The sequence below is a fragment of the Coloeus monedula genome (assembly GCF_965178545.1).
Source record: "Coloeus monedula genome assembly, chromosome: 10".
Classification (NCBI taxonomy): domain Eukaryota; kingdom Metazoa; phylum Chordata; class Aves; order Passeriformes; family Corvidae; genus Coloeus; species Coloeus monedula.
Window position 1 is genome coordinate 11,638,737 of NC_138790.1, and position 15,338 is coordinate 11,654,074.

At 38.4% G+C, this 15,338-nt stretch overlaps 1 protein-coding gene across 1 annotated transcript in view; it reads right to left on the reverse strand.

The window, feature by feature from the left end:
* Positions 1-1,271: 1,271 nt before the first annotated feature.
* The window catches only part of SLC9A9 (solute carrier family 9 member A9), a gene marked incomplete at both ends in the record, with an annotated part of 176,634 nt that continues 162,567 nt past the window's right edge, over positions 1,272-15,338 (reverse strand). Inside the window, 2 exons of the mRNA XM_082287798.1 lie at positions 1,272-1,493; positions 1,995-2,100. Of these exons, the coding sequence (XP_082143924.1) occupies positions 1,272-1,493; positions 1,995-2,100 (328 nt within the window). The remainder of the gene's footprint in view (positions 1,494-1,994; positions 2,101-15,338) is intronic.

Consider the following 15,338-nt stretch of genomic DNA (forward strand, 5'->3'; position numbering starts at 1 on the left):
GCATAGTTAGTTGAAACTTCTGCAGTGAGAAAAGGCACGTGCTCTAGCAACAGAAGCATGGCTCTATCCCTCGTTTTGCACTGCTTAGCTGCTATATGCCAAAGCTGATCTGTACTAATCTTGATAGTATATGGCAGCCAGCTGTATGTATGGCTGAGCACTTGGTTATCCATTTACTGTGTTTATGCAGAACAACGAACACTTTGATACTTCTCTCTTGGTTTTTTTTCTTCTTTTTTTCACATCTAACCAGCACCTCATTTCTACTGTGACATTGGGTGCCCAGCATAAGCAGAGAGACAAATTTATCCTTTGAGCAGGCAGTCTGAAGATATAACTGTTTTGCAGATATATTTGATTAGAAACAACTCTTCTTAAACAGTAAAAAAGAGAAACATTTTGAGTTCTTAAATCGAGCTATAAGTTTAGAATGATCTTTCAAAACAAGAAAACCTTTCCCCCCATTTAAGCTTTGCATGTTGCCAAGCTGTAATGACAAATGTCTTGTGGAATAACTGCTGTTTTTAAATAGCAGTTGTGCCCATTCAGTGTGGCCGTGAGGGGTGTTTGTTGCTGATTTCATACACTTCAATGTCTCCCACGGTCAGTGTTCAGTTTGTGGCAGCCTAGTGAAACCCCCTGTGGACCAGGCTATAAGGTGCATTTAGAAAGCAAATGCTTGGCTGGATGTCAGGAAAAGTCTATACTGTGAGCATGAAGGAGCTTTTTCTATCATGGCTGAGGTGCTGCAATGCATATTTTAAGCATTTTCAGATCACATACTCCTTGGAAAAGGAATCTTCTGCTTCTTCCTTACAAATGTAATAGCTACTGAGTAGTTATGTATGGATCTTGTCAGGACCAGCGGTAGAAAAGAGCTGTCATCATGTGAGCATGAATGTTAGGAAGCTATTTCTCTCCTTTCCAACTTACTGAAGACTCTAAGCAATATTCAAAGGCCTGTATACATGTGAGGGGCACAGCACAGTCAAGTGCCAAGAAAAACATGACTGTAATGGATTTACAGTGGGCTGGTACTGCCCTATGCTATTATACTAAAAACTGCTACAATCATAAAACCTGCATATAGTTGTAGATATATGGATATGATAGCAAACTCCTTTCCTGTGAGGAGCAGGCATTTAGTTGCTGAAATCTAAATTTTCTTTGATTTTTGCGCTTAGTACACTTTTTCTGACCTCTTGTTCACATAAGAGGATCTTTTGTTCCTTTGTTTTAGTCTTTTTTTTTTATAATTAACGTTACGCTGCTCATGCCAACAAATTCTTCTGGGGTTGAGATGCAGTGTGTTGAAGCTGGAGTTTGTACCCTCCCAATCCTAGGTCTCCTTCCTGAATATCTTCCCTGCCTGTAGCCTGGATGGAGCCTGTGTTGTCCTGTGCTGGCACTGGTATGTGAGCAGATGGTTCATAGTTTTCAGTCAATTCATCGTTATTGATGATATAATCTGTGTCGCCATCCTTCAGTTGATCCTGTATTCAAACAAAGAAAAAGATCTGTGAAGAGAGTCTCTTGAGGGGGATTTTTGTTAAAGCTTAAATGAACAACTCTGGTGCAATTTTGCTTTGATTTTATTTCATTACTTGCTTAATTTCTCAGGTGTTCATTTACCATCTTGTTGATTAAAGCAAATAGTTGCTTACCCTGTTCTGCTCTCAAGCAGTGCTGAGAAACATAACCTACCCTTCATATGTTTTAGATCATTTTGGTGCTTAAATATTGCTGATGGGTAGCCAGTACTTTCAGCACCTGGATGAATTCTTTGGAATATGTCACTCATATTTGAAGCTCATAGTATTAAGTGGCTGTTCATGAAAATGCACCCTGTTGTCTTCTTCACAAGTGAAGAAACTGTATAATTCTTAGCATTACAAGTCAAAAGTTTTAGAAAAGGGACTGTACTGAGGAGTCCAATCCAAAGTGGTGGGTTTTGGCTAACACCTTGAACACAATTAACCAAGCTGGGTACTTACCCCATATGCGCTGGGGCTGGTCAGAAGCCTGGCAACAGGGTTGCACCATTCAGGTAACGTTGATGTGAGAGGTGGCCCGGTGTGGGTTAAGAGAGGCTTTAGATATCTGTGAGGTTTGTTAAAGGATATTTGCCATAAAGATACTGGTATTAACATGCTGCTCTATTACACTTCGAAATTTCATTTTAAAGTACAAGAAAATAATCCAACTGTATAGAAATATAGAAAATACTATCTCTTAACCCCCCCTCCATTACTGCATACATTCACTGTTATCAGTATTGTCTAATGTTTTTCAGTAAGAGGAAAAAAACAACCTGAAAACTCCTCAAAAAAAAAAAAACCAAACCAAACCAACCCCAAACTATTTGATGCTCAAGACCTGTCTTGAAAGGGTATCAGAATGGCTGAAGGGAACGGCATGGGATACATAATGCAGCAGGAGCTGAAACACAGGAAGTGTATGCTGGATTGTCTCCTGTTCAAATTGCATAAGAAATCACAATTGGAGCAAGGCGTAGAAGAGTAAACAGGACAATTTAAGATGCCATTCTATCAGCTAATTTATATAAGAACAGTAGTGAACATTTTCTTAAACACATATTCAGCCTTTTGGAAAATCAATGCATTTCTTCAACAGACAAAGTATATATCATCAAATATTAAGTTCCTTTATCACTGGGAGTGTATGTAAGTTGTTCTCTGTAATACTTTATCTTCAGCATTCAGTGCCTTTCTTTTACACTTCCTACATCAACGGTTCTTTATACAAAATTATGTAAGTTAGGAACGGGCTTTATGCTATTGTCTCATATCTGTCTTTTCAATCTTTTAATCCAGAAGTGCTTTATTGAGATAAAAGAGAAACCTGCTCATCTTGAGCAACTACATCATCTGCGTATCTGTCAATAACAGCTCTCCCATGAGTCCTTCAAGTTGACTTATCTTCTCTGCTGCTTTTACTCGCAAAGTAATTTTCAGTGTTCTTTGGGAAGCAGATCTGTCAGCTATTTTTGCTGCTAGGGAAAATTTACTTTACTGATTTGTCATCCCACTTTCTCTCCCCTGCTCCTTTCTCTTGCTTTCTTGCTTGTACCATCTTACCCAATCTTTCTCCCTACCTCCTTAAAGAAGAAAGGAACAAATGTAACACTGAGTAGTGGTTCAAGTTCTGCAGCAATATTGTAGAAATACAGAGGAAGGAACACTGGGTCTTGAGCCTATCCACACCAGTGCCTCCTTTTCTTTCATTGTTGGCTCTTTATGGTATCGCTACTTTACACACAAAGTACAAATTCTTTATCCTGAAGAAATGTAAAATATGCTTCTGATCTCAGTTAAAAATTGAAAGGCTGAATAACTTGCTCTGTCCTATACTACAGACATGGAAATTGTTCTATAGTGGTGTTTTAGTGTGTGCTTTTTGTATTTATTTTTAAAAGTTAAGCTGCATCTGTCAGAAGATTGGGTGGCTTCTTCATCCAAGGTCATATACTGAGTTAGTGTGAAAAATTAGTTGAATCTACTTCAGAAAACATGGTGACATCGTAATATAAATTCTTATCAGAACCCTGATCAAGGTGAGAATCTCATGACATCAAATTGTATAGGGCAAGTCTAGATTTGTCTCATTTCTGTAAGAGTAAAATCAAGCCAAACAATCTTTTTTGTTCTATTCCCAATTTTATCTGAAACCTCCAAACTGCCAGGCTAGTAAGAGCTATTATTAAAAAGCAAAGTATGAAAGCCATTAATTAAGAGTTGCTCTGTTTTCAGCACTTCAGAAAAACCTAATTAAAAGGCCAAAAATGGAAGTACAAGCCTAATTCTAGGTTTTTAATCTTTGGAAATATTTGCTTTGTTATTACAAACAACTTGAATTGTTTGAACTGAGTTGTCAGACTGAGCATGAAAAATACAGGCTTGTAATGGAAGTTGTATTTGATTAGACTGAGTTCTGTCTGCTCTGTTTTTTCATTCTCCTCCAGAATCAGTAATTGAAGATGAGTATTACCCTACCTTTCTTAATCTGAGGATGTCTGAGCTAGACCTTACTTGTAAGCAGAATTATAACTTCCTAATGAGCTTTTACCCCACTCTGTAAAATTTAGTCCTGTTTTTACATGTGCTTGCACAGAGCCTTGACCACACAGAGTAGCAGGGGCTGCGTGCTGAAGCAGAAAATCTACCCAGCCACCACAGTAATCTTCAGTCCTCTAAGCCACTATTACTTTTAGCATAAACTCCTGTCTGGTGTGTTTAACTGGCTGGTGTTTATGTATGTGGATATTCTGAAGTTGAGCAATTACTTCATTTTGCAACAGGTTCTCTAAATCCCCTTCCTTTTGCATTTGCTCTGACACATTCGTTGTATACTGTCCGTGCTTCTGCTCTGAAGCCTCTTGAGATGCAGTTTAAAGTGAATGCAATTTTCTTATGCTTGTTGTGATGATTCTGTAATAAATTATTTATCTTTGTTCCTTATTTAACTAGTTATTATTCAGCCCTCTCAAGGAACTTAAATTGCACTGGCCTATTTTTCATTGTTTTAATAACCTATGCCATAAATGTTTCCTCTTTATTGTTGACACAGTTGCTTTATAGTATTACAGACATAATCACCTCGTTTAGGGCAGCATAAAAGAGGAAGAAAAATTCATGTGCAGTGCTGGCATTTCAAAAGAATATCAGACGTGGGTCTACAGCATTTTAAGGCTGGCAAGAAGACTTATCACACTCCAGTTGCTTTGGTTGCATCTCCAGGGAGATGTAATTTAAATAGTGTAATAGAAAAAGGTAGATTTTGCACTAAGGCTGCTTTAAAAATTGGAAGGAACTAAGTGCAAATCTCTTGACATAACTTGCAAATTACAGTTGGACTGAATTCATGCCTGCCCAGTTCAGGGATAGGGAGAAGATAGGGAAACACTGCTTTGCACTTCAGCCCTCTGTGAGCAGAACAGCCCACCTGCACGTCTCTGCCATACAGTGGCCTGTGTTAGAGAACGTTATTAATATTGTAAAGGTGGCAACATCCAGTTGGGAAACTGGATTAAGGATGCCAGTATAGGCATGTGTATAGAATTTTAATCCATACACAGTGCTGGGATATTACTGTGCCCTGCTTTTATAATCAAATACCCATTTTCCCATTGAGCTCCAGGCTTCCACTTTCAGTTCACATGCCCAGAGATTTTTATCCTGGTTTACCTGACTGCTGTTTGACCATTCCCTTGCCCAGACAGTTTCAGTCTTGCCAGGCACAGTTCCTCTCCCTATCTCACTGACACCAGGCTCAATATCTAAATGTGTTTTCCTGTTCCTGGTTCAGCTTCTGTCTATTCTGAGTTTGAATGATATGATGTCCTGTTTGCTCTAAGTGCAATGTATTTAAAAATAATCTCATGAAGATTTATCAGGAATCAAACCATGGAATTGTGATTTTTTTTTTTTTTTTTAAACATTGTCTGAAACAATAATCTCTTATGGAAATCTTCCTCTTATGCAGCTTCTTCTTCACAAAGATACAGGTAACCTGAAAGAGCATTTTCAAGTGAGAAGTCTCAGGTAAATTTAAGGAGAAACACTGCTGCCATTGCAGCCATATTGCAGAATGTTCGTGTTTTCCGTTAGACAGAAGAAATCTGAGATGTAAAAAAGTTTTCACTTTATATTAGAATGAAAAATCAGAAGTTAAAAATTTGTGACCATACTTCGTTAAATTGATATGTTCTGATTTTGAGGATGTTAGCAAAAATCACTATCTTTTTGATAAAATAGCATTAGCATGTTCAAATAGGGAAAGATATTCTGGCAGAAATGTTGAAGTTGTTTTGACTTGGACTTAAGAGGTTCACTTTCCTTTTGTTGGAGGAGCAGAATCCTAGTCCAACTGTGGCTCTGCTATGAAAAATATAGTAAGAGTGAAATAGCAACAAAAAAATCCAAACTCAAGCACCCCACCCAGCCCCTCAACAAAGCAGATGATGTGGTCGCAGGTGGAAAGACATATGGCAGCTCTGTAAAGCCCTGTATTTGGCCCCAAAGATGGTTTGCCTTTGCCTCCTCACCTAAAGGGGGCTCTGTAACTGGAGGCAATCCCATCCTCCTCAAAGGCAAATATGCTCACACTGTATTTACTATTAAAAAGCCCCAAAGTACAGGAATTCTTGAGGTACTTATCAAAATTACATAGAGCAATTTTTCCAGAGCATATTTTCTTATATCAAACTGCTACAAATGCACTTTTGTTACATGTGTCATTTGATATTCCACTGCTAGGTGCTATATTTCTGCAGGTATGAGTATCTAGAAGTTAATGTCACCACTCCCAATATCCATCCTTTGTGCAATGTTTCTGAGATTTCTTGAGATTCACAGCCTTTTGTTCTAGTGTCCTTTTTGTGAATATTTTGGAGTCTCAATTTGTAGATTATTTATGAGTTTTAAAATTACTTTTTGTGGTGTTTATGAAGAAATATACTTAAGAAAGGTACGAAAGCAAAGATGTCACTTCTATTTTTTCAATCTATTTCCTGTAATAAGGAGAATTCATGTTTTGCTCTTTGTTAGAGTTTAGTTTGTGTGTCTTATTTTTTTAAAGGATGATTTGGTATAAGTTCCGTGTTAGCCTAAAGAGCAAACATTTCCAGTTTGGTAGTGTTTGAGTGGGAGCAGGCAAACCATGGAACTTTTCTCTGGCTGGGTTGTGCACGTGGCTGACTCCTGCTAACAGCTGACTGAGATTATTTGGGTGCTATAGAGCACAGCTTGTGTGCATGACTGAGCTGGGGAGGCACAGAGACATCGCCGGCTCTAAAGGGCACGTACAGCACATTAAAGCGACCCAAAGAAGGAGAGATGTTTTAGAGGGAGCTCTCCTCCTGGCTCTTGCAAGAGAGGATACTGTACATGTTCTCATGTTCCATGGAATTTTTAAAGGATGGATATAGACTGGTTGAAAAATTGGGCAACGGTTATGTCAGAGTTAACTGTTGTTATAACAGATGTGTGTTTGAAAAGCCCGTGAGATCTATGGTGATTTAACATGTAAAGATAAGTTAGTCTGCACTGTGGAGAAAGCTGAGGAGGAATCACTAAATCTGGTATAAATTATACTTTAATTTTAACTTATAGCTGTTACTAGCAAATTCTGCTCTAGTTCTTTGTGACATTTTAAAATCTTTCCAAGCAGAGGTTTAAAAAATTTTAAAAAGTCCTGCTACTGTTGTAACTTAAAATACTTAACAATGAGGATAAAAGGAATAATACTGTAGCTCTGCAAAATCAAATCATCAGGTCTCTTTTTTTTTTGAGATTCATTTTTTCTCTCTTTGTCTTTCTCGTGTTTGAAAGAAGGGAGCATAATGAAAATCAGTATTAATAAAATTTGATTTAATATGTTTTTGTAGGAAAATCTGTCTGAATTAAATTCCAGACCCAGATGTAACATCAGACCCTAAGAATTAACTCTGGCTTTTTTGCAGAATATGGCTAAAAATTTGCTGCTTTCAACTTTGAAACTGGAAGCATTGCAGAGATGTGGGCAAAATGGAGGAAGTTAGTGGAACTGGTCTTAGTCACATCTTTTTATATATAAGTAGCTGCAGACTGAGAAGTGGCTTGTTCTCTTATATGTGCTGAGTAAAATGTCTGGGGTATTTGCAGACCAGAGTCTTAGTTGAGAGCTCCCTGAGGCAGAACAGAAAATCAAGACATCTTACTCAAGTTATTTGAAGTCTATTATATCCTGATTATAACACCTCCAAGTAAGTAAAAGTCAGAGACCTAAATGGAAACCTGCTTATGTAATTGATGAGTGCTAATGCAGCTACTCTTGAAAATAGAAGGATAGAGCATACAAAGGATGGAAGAATACTCATATAAGATTCAAAAAGAATGTATGAAGAGACAAATTAACATTACCGAGAAGTTTGGAAGATGCAGACTATGTGAGGCAGAAAAGGAGTAGAAGAAAAACCTTCCCTGCCATCAGTTGTATAGTAACAAGAAAATGATACTTCATCTGACAAAAAAACAGTACCTGCCCCTCAAAGCAGCCTCCCAACCCTCCCCAAACAAAACAACCACTACCACCACCAAAATCAAAACCCCAAACAAATGAAAAACACCGAAAAACTTACAACCAACTAAACAGCACCACCAGAGATGCATAAGCCTGCTACACACACAATGAAGAGGCAAGACTGTTGCACTAATCCCAACAGGGTTGATGCCACACATGTGACTTTTTTGAAAAATGTGTGTGATTTTAAGTTGACATCACTGGTATCCCCTATCTTCAGGCACCTTATAGCAGGATATCTGGCAGGCATCGAACCTGCCAGTCTTACTTTTTCATCAGTAAAGAGAAATGGCCAAACCCAAGACCATTAACTCGAGCACTGCAGGATAAAACTAATTGGAAAGAATTGAGATTAGAATGAGTTTCTTTCCCTTTATTGACAGTAAACTAGTCTAAACAACTAAATTAGACTTAGATGACTAATAATTAAGTACCTAAAACTTGGTGAAATGAATCTCACTTCAGAACATGAGAATATAGAGTTCCTAAGGCAAAATATAAGAAATCAAACACAATGTCCTCTATATGAAGGAAACTAGCAGTGTATGAAAGGCATCATATTTATAATTAGGAAATACTACATTAAATAAAAATAGAAGAAAAAGAAAGATAAAAACCATATAAATTTCTGTGTAATAGATATGGCACCAAATCCAGCAAAACCTTCAAAATTGTTAAGTTTGTGAAAACCTGAGTGAACTTGGGATTCATAAGAAGAAATTTGACCTCAAAAGACTTAAAAAGATTTCCTGGCATGTTTTAAGGCATAGAAATTTCTCAGGACGTTGCAAACCTGCTTTACCTGTAGCTTGGCAATAGGGTTTCTTTTCCTGCAGAGAAGGAACTTTGGCATATTGGTACATTTAACATGATTACAGAACTGGAGATACCATTGGTATGAGTAAGCTAAATTATTGCATTAGAAAGGATGAACATGCTTGTGACCTGGCTGTGCATAGACCCTCAAAGCCTTAGAAGGTCTTTGTTGCCAGCTGCCTCAGGTGAGATCACTTTGAAGCTCTTCACTTGAAGTGCAGCTTTTGTATAAAACACTTGAACCCTGGTGCTGGCAGAGGGACCTAATTTAGAAGCACAGGCAAGTTAGCAGGGGTTTCTGCACTCTGTGTGGAAGATTGTTTCAGGAGATTGTCCTTGGCATCACCATCTGGCAGAGAAGTATTTCAGAAAACAGATGTGTGAAGAATGAGTACTGGCAGTGGTTGCACCCCTGGCTAATGACAGTTTAATACCAGTGGCACCACAGTTCTAATCATTTGCAGGATGCAGGGAGAATAAACCTTAAAAATGCAGTGAAGTATAAGTACAAACTGTTTTTGATCAAGTGAATTACTTCAATATCACAGAGGAGGAGAAAGAAGGTCTGATTCAAATGAAGTGAAGGCTTTCAGAAACCTTTCATCAATAAATTATATCAGGTACAATGAATCTGCACCAAGGCAGCTCTGGAAGATAGCAATGGTTGTAGTGTCTTGACCCTGTAACAGGAGAACTTCAGGACCAGGAGGGTGGTGGAAGTAGATGATGACAAGAGAGTAATGTGAACAAGAGTTTCCAAACAAATGGGCATCATTCTGCTCAAACTAAAATACTGCAGTGAAAGCAAGGTAAGAAAATGGCCTCTAGAACTTTGTGAGCAACTGTTGGAGTAATAGTCTTTCTGTGGGCCTCTGGTGATGCAGATGGAGAGCTAAAGCCAATGCACCAAAATTATGTTCAAATAGAAAAATAATTATTTGGCATTTTTTCAGCAAGTCAGATGAGATATTTAATGAAATACATGGGATATAGCAGCACAATAATAGTTATAAGAGTTCAGAGTTCACAGATCTGTGGAGATGGTTTTTGAGAACTCTCCAGCTTCTGCATTGCCAAGAGTCAAAGGATGCTCTCACAGTTTTAAAGGTACAACTTAAAAGGAAAATATGATCCCTTATGAGAAAAAATCCTGTAAAGAACTTCTTTTCCTGCAGAATTTAGTAGAAGGATGAGCTACAAACACGGAAGAAGGCTTGGAGGAACAATGTCTCTCTTGTTCTGATGCTTGCTTGTTTTTGTAAAGATACTAAAAAAACAGAAACAAAAGTGATAATTAACTATGTCTTTTAGAAGTGACAATCTGTATAAAGACAATAGAATCTCTCTTCCTTTATTAGAAGACTGTGGGATAAAGCATAAAAAAGGAGATTGGTGTCATGTCAGAAGGGAACAGTAGCTCCAAGGAAAATAAAAATTCTGAAAAAATTTTTGAGGACTGTTTGATACAGTAGTGAGGATAGACTGGAGTGCTATTCTCTTGTCCCAGTATGAGTGTACAAACAGAACTTGTAGTCAGGGATGTGTCTGTCCCTGTAGAATGTAAAAGCAGGATACCAACACGACCCGTGTTGGGTGAAACCCTTGAGCAGGCTGGCAGAAACTGCATAACGTATAGTGTAGTCACAGAAATGCAGCATTGCTTTTTTGTGCAATTGTGAGAAACCATGTTCATTCCACATATGGAAGTAGATTCAAGAGCTGTGTGGCAAGATCAGGACATGGTTTAGTATTTTGCAGAAGTGTATTTTACTCAGCAGCATGTTGTACTTCTGGGCAGATTGGTAATGAGTAAGAGGTGCTGGGACTGGCTTAAAATAAGCAGTCTTTACATCTCCCCGTGCTGAGCTGAGCTAGACAGCCTTCGTAAAGTCTTGCTAATACAAAGCCTGTCTAGTTTAATATATCCTCTGAAAACCTCTACTTTTGTGAGCAGATTGATCCAAAGATTGTGTTCAGATTCTCCAGCAACTTTTTTTCAATGTGTAACCCATGTTATAGACACAATTAGCGAGCTGGACGAAGTTGGCAGTCTCTAATAGGTTTGTGAAGAAAGCACATTAAGAAGTGGAGGGCTCAGTGTTGAGAATGTGAAGACGCATTGCCCAGGAATAGGTTCTGCTGTAATCTGAAGAAAGCAGCTTTCTGGCAAGCCAGATCTTTGCTGTTGTAAGGATATTTTAATACAGAGAGAGACCAGCTAGAAAACTCTCACAAAATAATGCTCCCTAAGAGAAGCAAATTCTAGTGCAAAGAACAATTGAGCATAATTAATTATGGCACATACCTAAGAAAAAACCAGATTACTGAACATAGAAAGAAATATGAGGTATTTATCCAAATATTAGTTTAAAATTCTGAATAGGTAAACCAGAATACTTTGTTGATGAACAGTGGCAGATTAAAATAACAGAGGATGCATATTAAAAGATCAAACTGCCTTTTGATCGGCAGAGCAGCTTATCAAACATACATCAGAAATAGGAAAAGCAAACGCTAGATCTCCAGCCAGGATGGCTCACCTCCCTGCTCCTGTCACTGCACTAATCTGGAGCAGGACAACTGTCTTGGCATGAGAGGCTTTCCTGGGAGCCTATGAATGCTGGCAAGCTGTGAGTGGGGACAGTGAGCTGTGATGGGCAAATCTGGAGAGACATGGGGCAGGACGTGGGTGGGAGCAGGACAGATTTTTTGCAAGCGTGACAAGTGACTTCTGTGGTTGGCATCTTTCTGCTCTGTTTATTGCCAGTACACTGCCCACATGCACTGGTGCTGCCCCCGACACAAATACAGACAGTGATAGAGGTGGGGAAACATACAGTGCAGCATGAATGAGCATGAGGTTTTCTCATTCTGTGTTTTATCAGAGATGGAGAGGTCACTTATTGGGGTTTTAGTCATAGGCTGCTCATAATACAAAAGCAAGCAGTATTGTGCATGAGTAGGTGTAGCTCTATGTACATGATTTGCTTAAGAAACACATTTTTTGAGATCACTGTTTTTCTTTCTCTTTCCCATCTCTGACAACTCCTGTGCTAAACTCCTAATCCAGATCTGATACCAAAACAGCTTGCCACTCAGATTTCACTCTAGTCACTTTTTTTTTTTTTTTTTTTTTTTTTTTTTTTTTTTTGGGAGGTTATAATCAAGTTATTGGTTTGGTGCTGGATTGGATGATGACAACATTTAGATAACTCTACCTGTTGATCTCTTTTTCCCATGAGAGAGCATAAGCAGGAATTTGGCCACCTGAAGGCACTTGACACCTTGGAGTTCTTACAGAATTTTGTTGTTTGTAGAGGGGATCTGTTTTGAGCAGTGCAGCACATTTACATAGCTCTGCAGTCTGCTGTGGAAGGGAAGTGAAGCATGGTCTTTTCTTCTCTGAGACTTCAGCTTTCAGGATTTATGTTAGCTGCCTTGTTCACTTTGGTTTCCCAAAAAGCTTATGGCTAGGACCTGTCAAATGCCAAAATGACTTCTAAGCCGGTGAGAGGAGCATGGATAGCCTGGTTTTGTACATCACTGATCTTCTGCAAGGGTGTGGCCAGAGGTAACTCAGTAACAACCCAAGCACTCCAGGGCAGGGAACAGAAGATCAAGCGAAGAACTGAAATCTTGTTGGGACCAAGCGGAGGAGCTTTGAGCAGCTCCAGCTCTGATGTGCCTCCAGCTTTCTATACGAGCTAAGCAGTGGATGAGACTCGCTGTGTGTGAACTGCAAAAGTCCTGTGAGGGGTAGTAAGTGAAAATCCAAATACAGTATACATTGATTTGTGCTTCAAACTGAGGTTGTGTCAGTTTTGTGTGGTGTAAGGGCTGAATTGTTCATGGGGAGCTGTAATAAGTGCTTGTCCAGAGCTTCACCATTAAGACTCCCAGGCAAGGCATTCCTTGGCATATCCACCAGTGGCTGAGGTCATGGAGTCTTCCAAGCTCCTGCCAAGATGAGGTGCAGCAGTGCCAGAGACACCTGACTTAGCAAGGCTTTCCACTGCTCTGGTACGGCCCACTACACCTGCATTTGTCTACTTAATTAATAATCCAAATTGAAGGTCACTTATTATGTATTAGGAGAATGATAGCCCCTAATAATTTTTAAAATCAAAATCCATGATAGGATCATAAAAAAAAAAGGCAAAAACTCCCAAATGTACCACCCCCCTCCACCCCAAACCAGAAACTTCAGCCTCCCAAAAAGCCTGTAGAAAGTGCGGAAACTTAAAACACATTGCTAAATGCACTGGGTATCTTAGCAGTAGCAGTCTTATTTTTGAGTACTTAATGATTTTTATGTAACACTGCAGTATAGAAATTGCTGGCATCAAGGTACATCCTTAAAAGATGTAGAGCTTGCAGTACTGTCCCAGGAAATGAGCTGCCTGGAAAGTTCAAGTCAAATTCTTAAAACAAAAAGAAAACAAAAAGGGGGAAGAGCAAAGGCTCAAATTGAGTCAAGGTTCTAAAAGGATAAAATTTTTGCTAAGAGTTAGAAGAAATTTGTATTAATCAAGATATAGAGTAGGCAAACAAAAGATAAGTTAATGTTTAGTAGATGCCTAAGCTAGGGTTAAGTGATGTATTATTTGCCATTGTATTTTGTTTTAAGTTTTGTTTGTAGGAGGAACTGTCATTAAAACAAATTGAAACTAATTGAAACCAATAGAACTAAGAACAGCACCTGGGTTTCGTAATAATTAATCAAAAGTAGGAGATCTTGGGTGGTGCCAAGAGGTCATGGAGGCCTACCAACAGCAAGAAGGTAAAAAGGTCACTGTGAGGAAGACATTCCTGACTTCATCTTTCAGGACCACTGACCCAATTCGAGACCACAGACCCAATTCAAGAGAGAAACTGCACATGTGTGAAAGACTAATGATCTCATTTTAATATGAAGTGGGGGATGGGAGGTGCTGGGGTCATAGATATGTAGAAGATGTAAAACTTTGTGTAATAAATAGAGATTGAAGAACCTTGTACTTTGCTGGCATGTCTTTAGGAGGCTACTCCCATGTTGCCCACCGGTGCCTGAATAAACGTACCACTTTCTAACTTTAATTAGTTCAAGGGTCTTTTGTCCGTGGATATCGGGATTTAATGAATTAAATGTTTTGGTTTTGTCAAAATTGGAAATTGCTACTATGTCTCACTAGAAATTATTTAAATTTTCAAGAAATTAAATTAATGCAGGCAATAAACTAAATTTGTGGTAAAAGATGCAAGGTGTTTTAACAGTGACTAATCAGTGGTAAATGCTCTTAAGGGAAGTAATGAAATCTTCATAGTTGGTGTTTTTCTGATTAGGAATGGATACCTTCTTGACACCTGGTATTCTTTAGTATGCACAAATTTCTGAAATCAATACAGACAAACATTAAGTGTCTCTGACGGCCAGGAGTTCAGACTTGATAATGTAAAAGACTATGCGCAGTCTAAAATTTAGTCTTTATTAATTCAATTAGTTAACATCTTTAGAAGCTATTTGTCACTATGAAAGTCATGGAAGTACTTGTTCAAGCTAATTCCCTCTGCAAAATTAGTTGAATTACTATCTGAGGAAATATTCAATCTTCAAATTATTTTTTTTTTTGTGTTCCTAGCTGTCCTGGGTTATGTCTGTGCGACTACACTTGCTAAACCATACCTAGTTACTTAGCTCTGCTTCATTTATCTTGCTAGCATTCTATAGGAGCACATCATCTAAGCTCCTCTTTGTTCTCTAGCAGTGGAATAAGTACTTCATTGTCTGTGTGTGAACCTGTAGTTCTTCAGTGAGTGTTACAATACTGTATTTGCTTTGTACTCAGTTATAATTATTAGCTTGAAGTTTGTCAACAAAGCAATGCTTAACTCATTTAGCATATTGAGAAAACTTGTGCAATGTATTTAGATTTGAAGTATTTTTTTTGTTGTTGTTGTTAAACTTCTATCTCTAATACAAGAATACAATTACAGTAGTGGACTATTCTCTTTTTCTGGGAAAAAAAATCTCCAAATTGCATTGCAGATCTTGTGGCAATTGGTACCAGTTCAAAGATTCCTCTATTTTTGCAGAACTGTTGTTTAGATGCTATAGTGAGGTGCATAGGTAAAGCACTATCCCAGCCAGAGCACGATTATTGATAAACAGCTTTCAGAGGCTCAAATGTTTATTTTATTGTAGGTGTTGCACAAAATAGGTGCCCCTGGCAATAGATACGTTCAGTACTGTCACAGAGGCTGACTTAAAGCTCAGTTTAAGTAGACTCAATCTCCATGAACAGCATCATGATGAACGTTTCACTGGTGAACAGCAGTAAAATTACCAGGTAGAGGCAGTATCTACAGTAAGTAGTTTTGTGTGTGGCCATATATTGCCCTGGATAGCTGAGACCATCCCCTTTCCATGCTGTGTCTTTCTTCACTCCTGTGCTATCCAGTTCCTG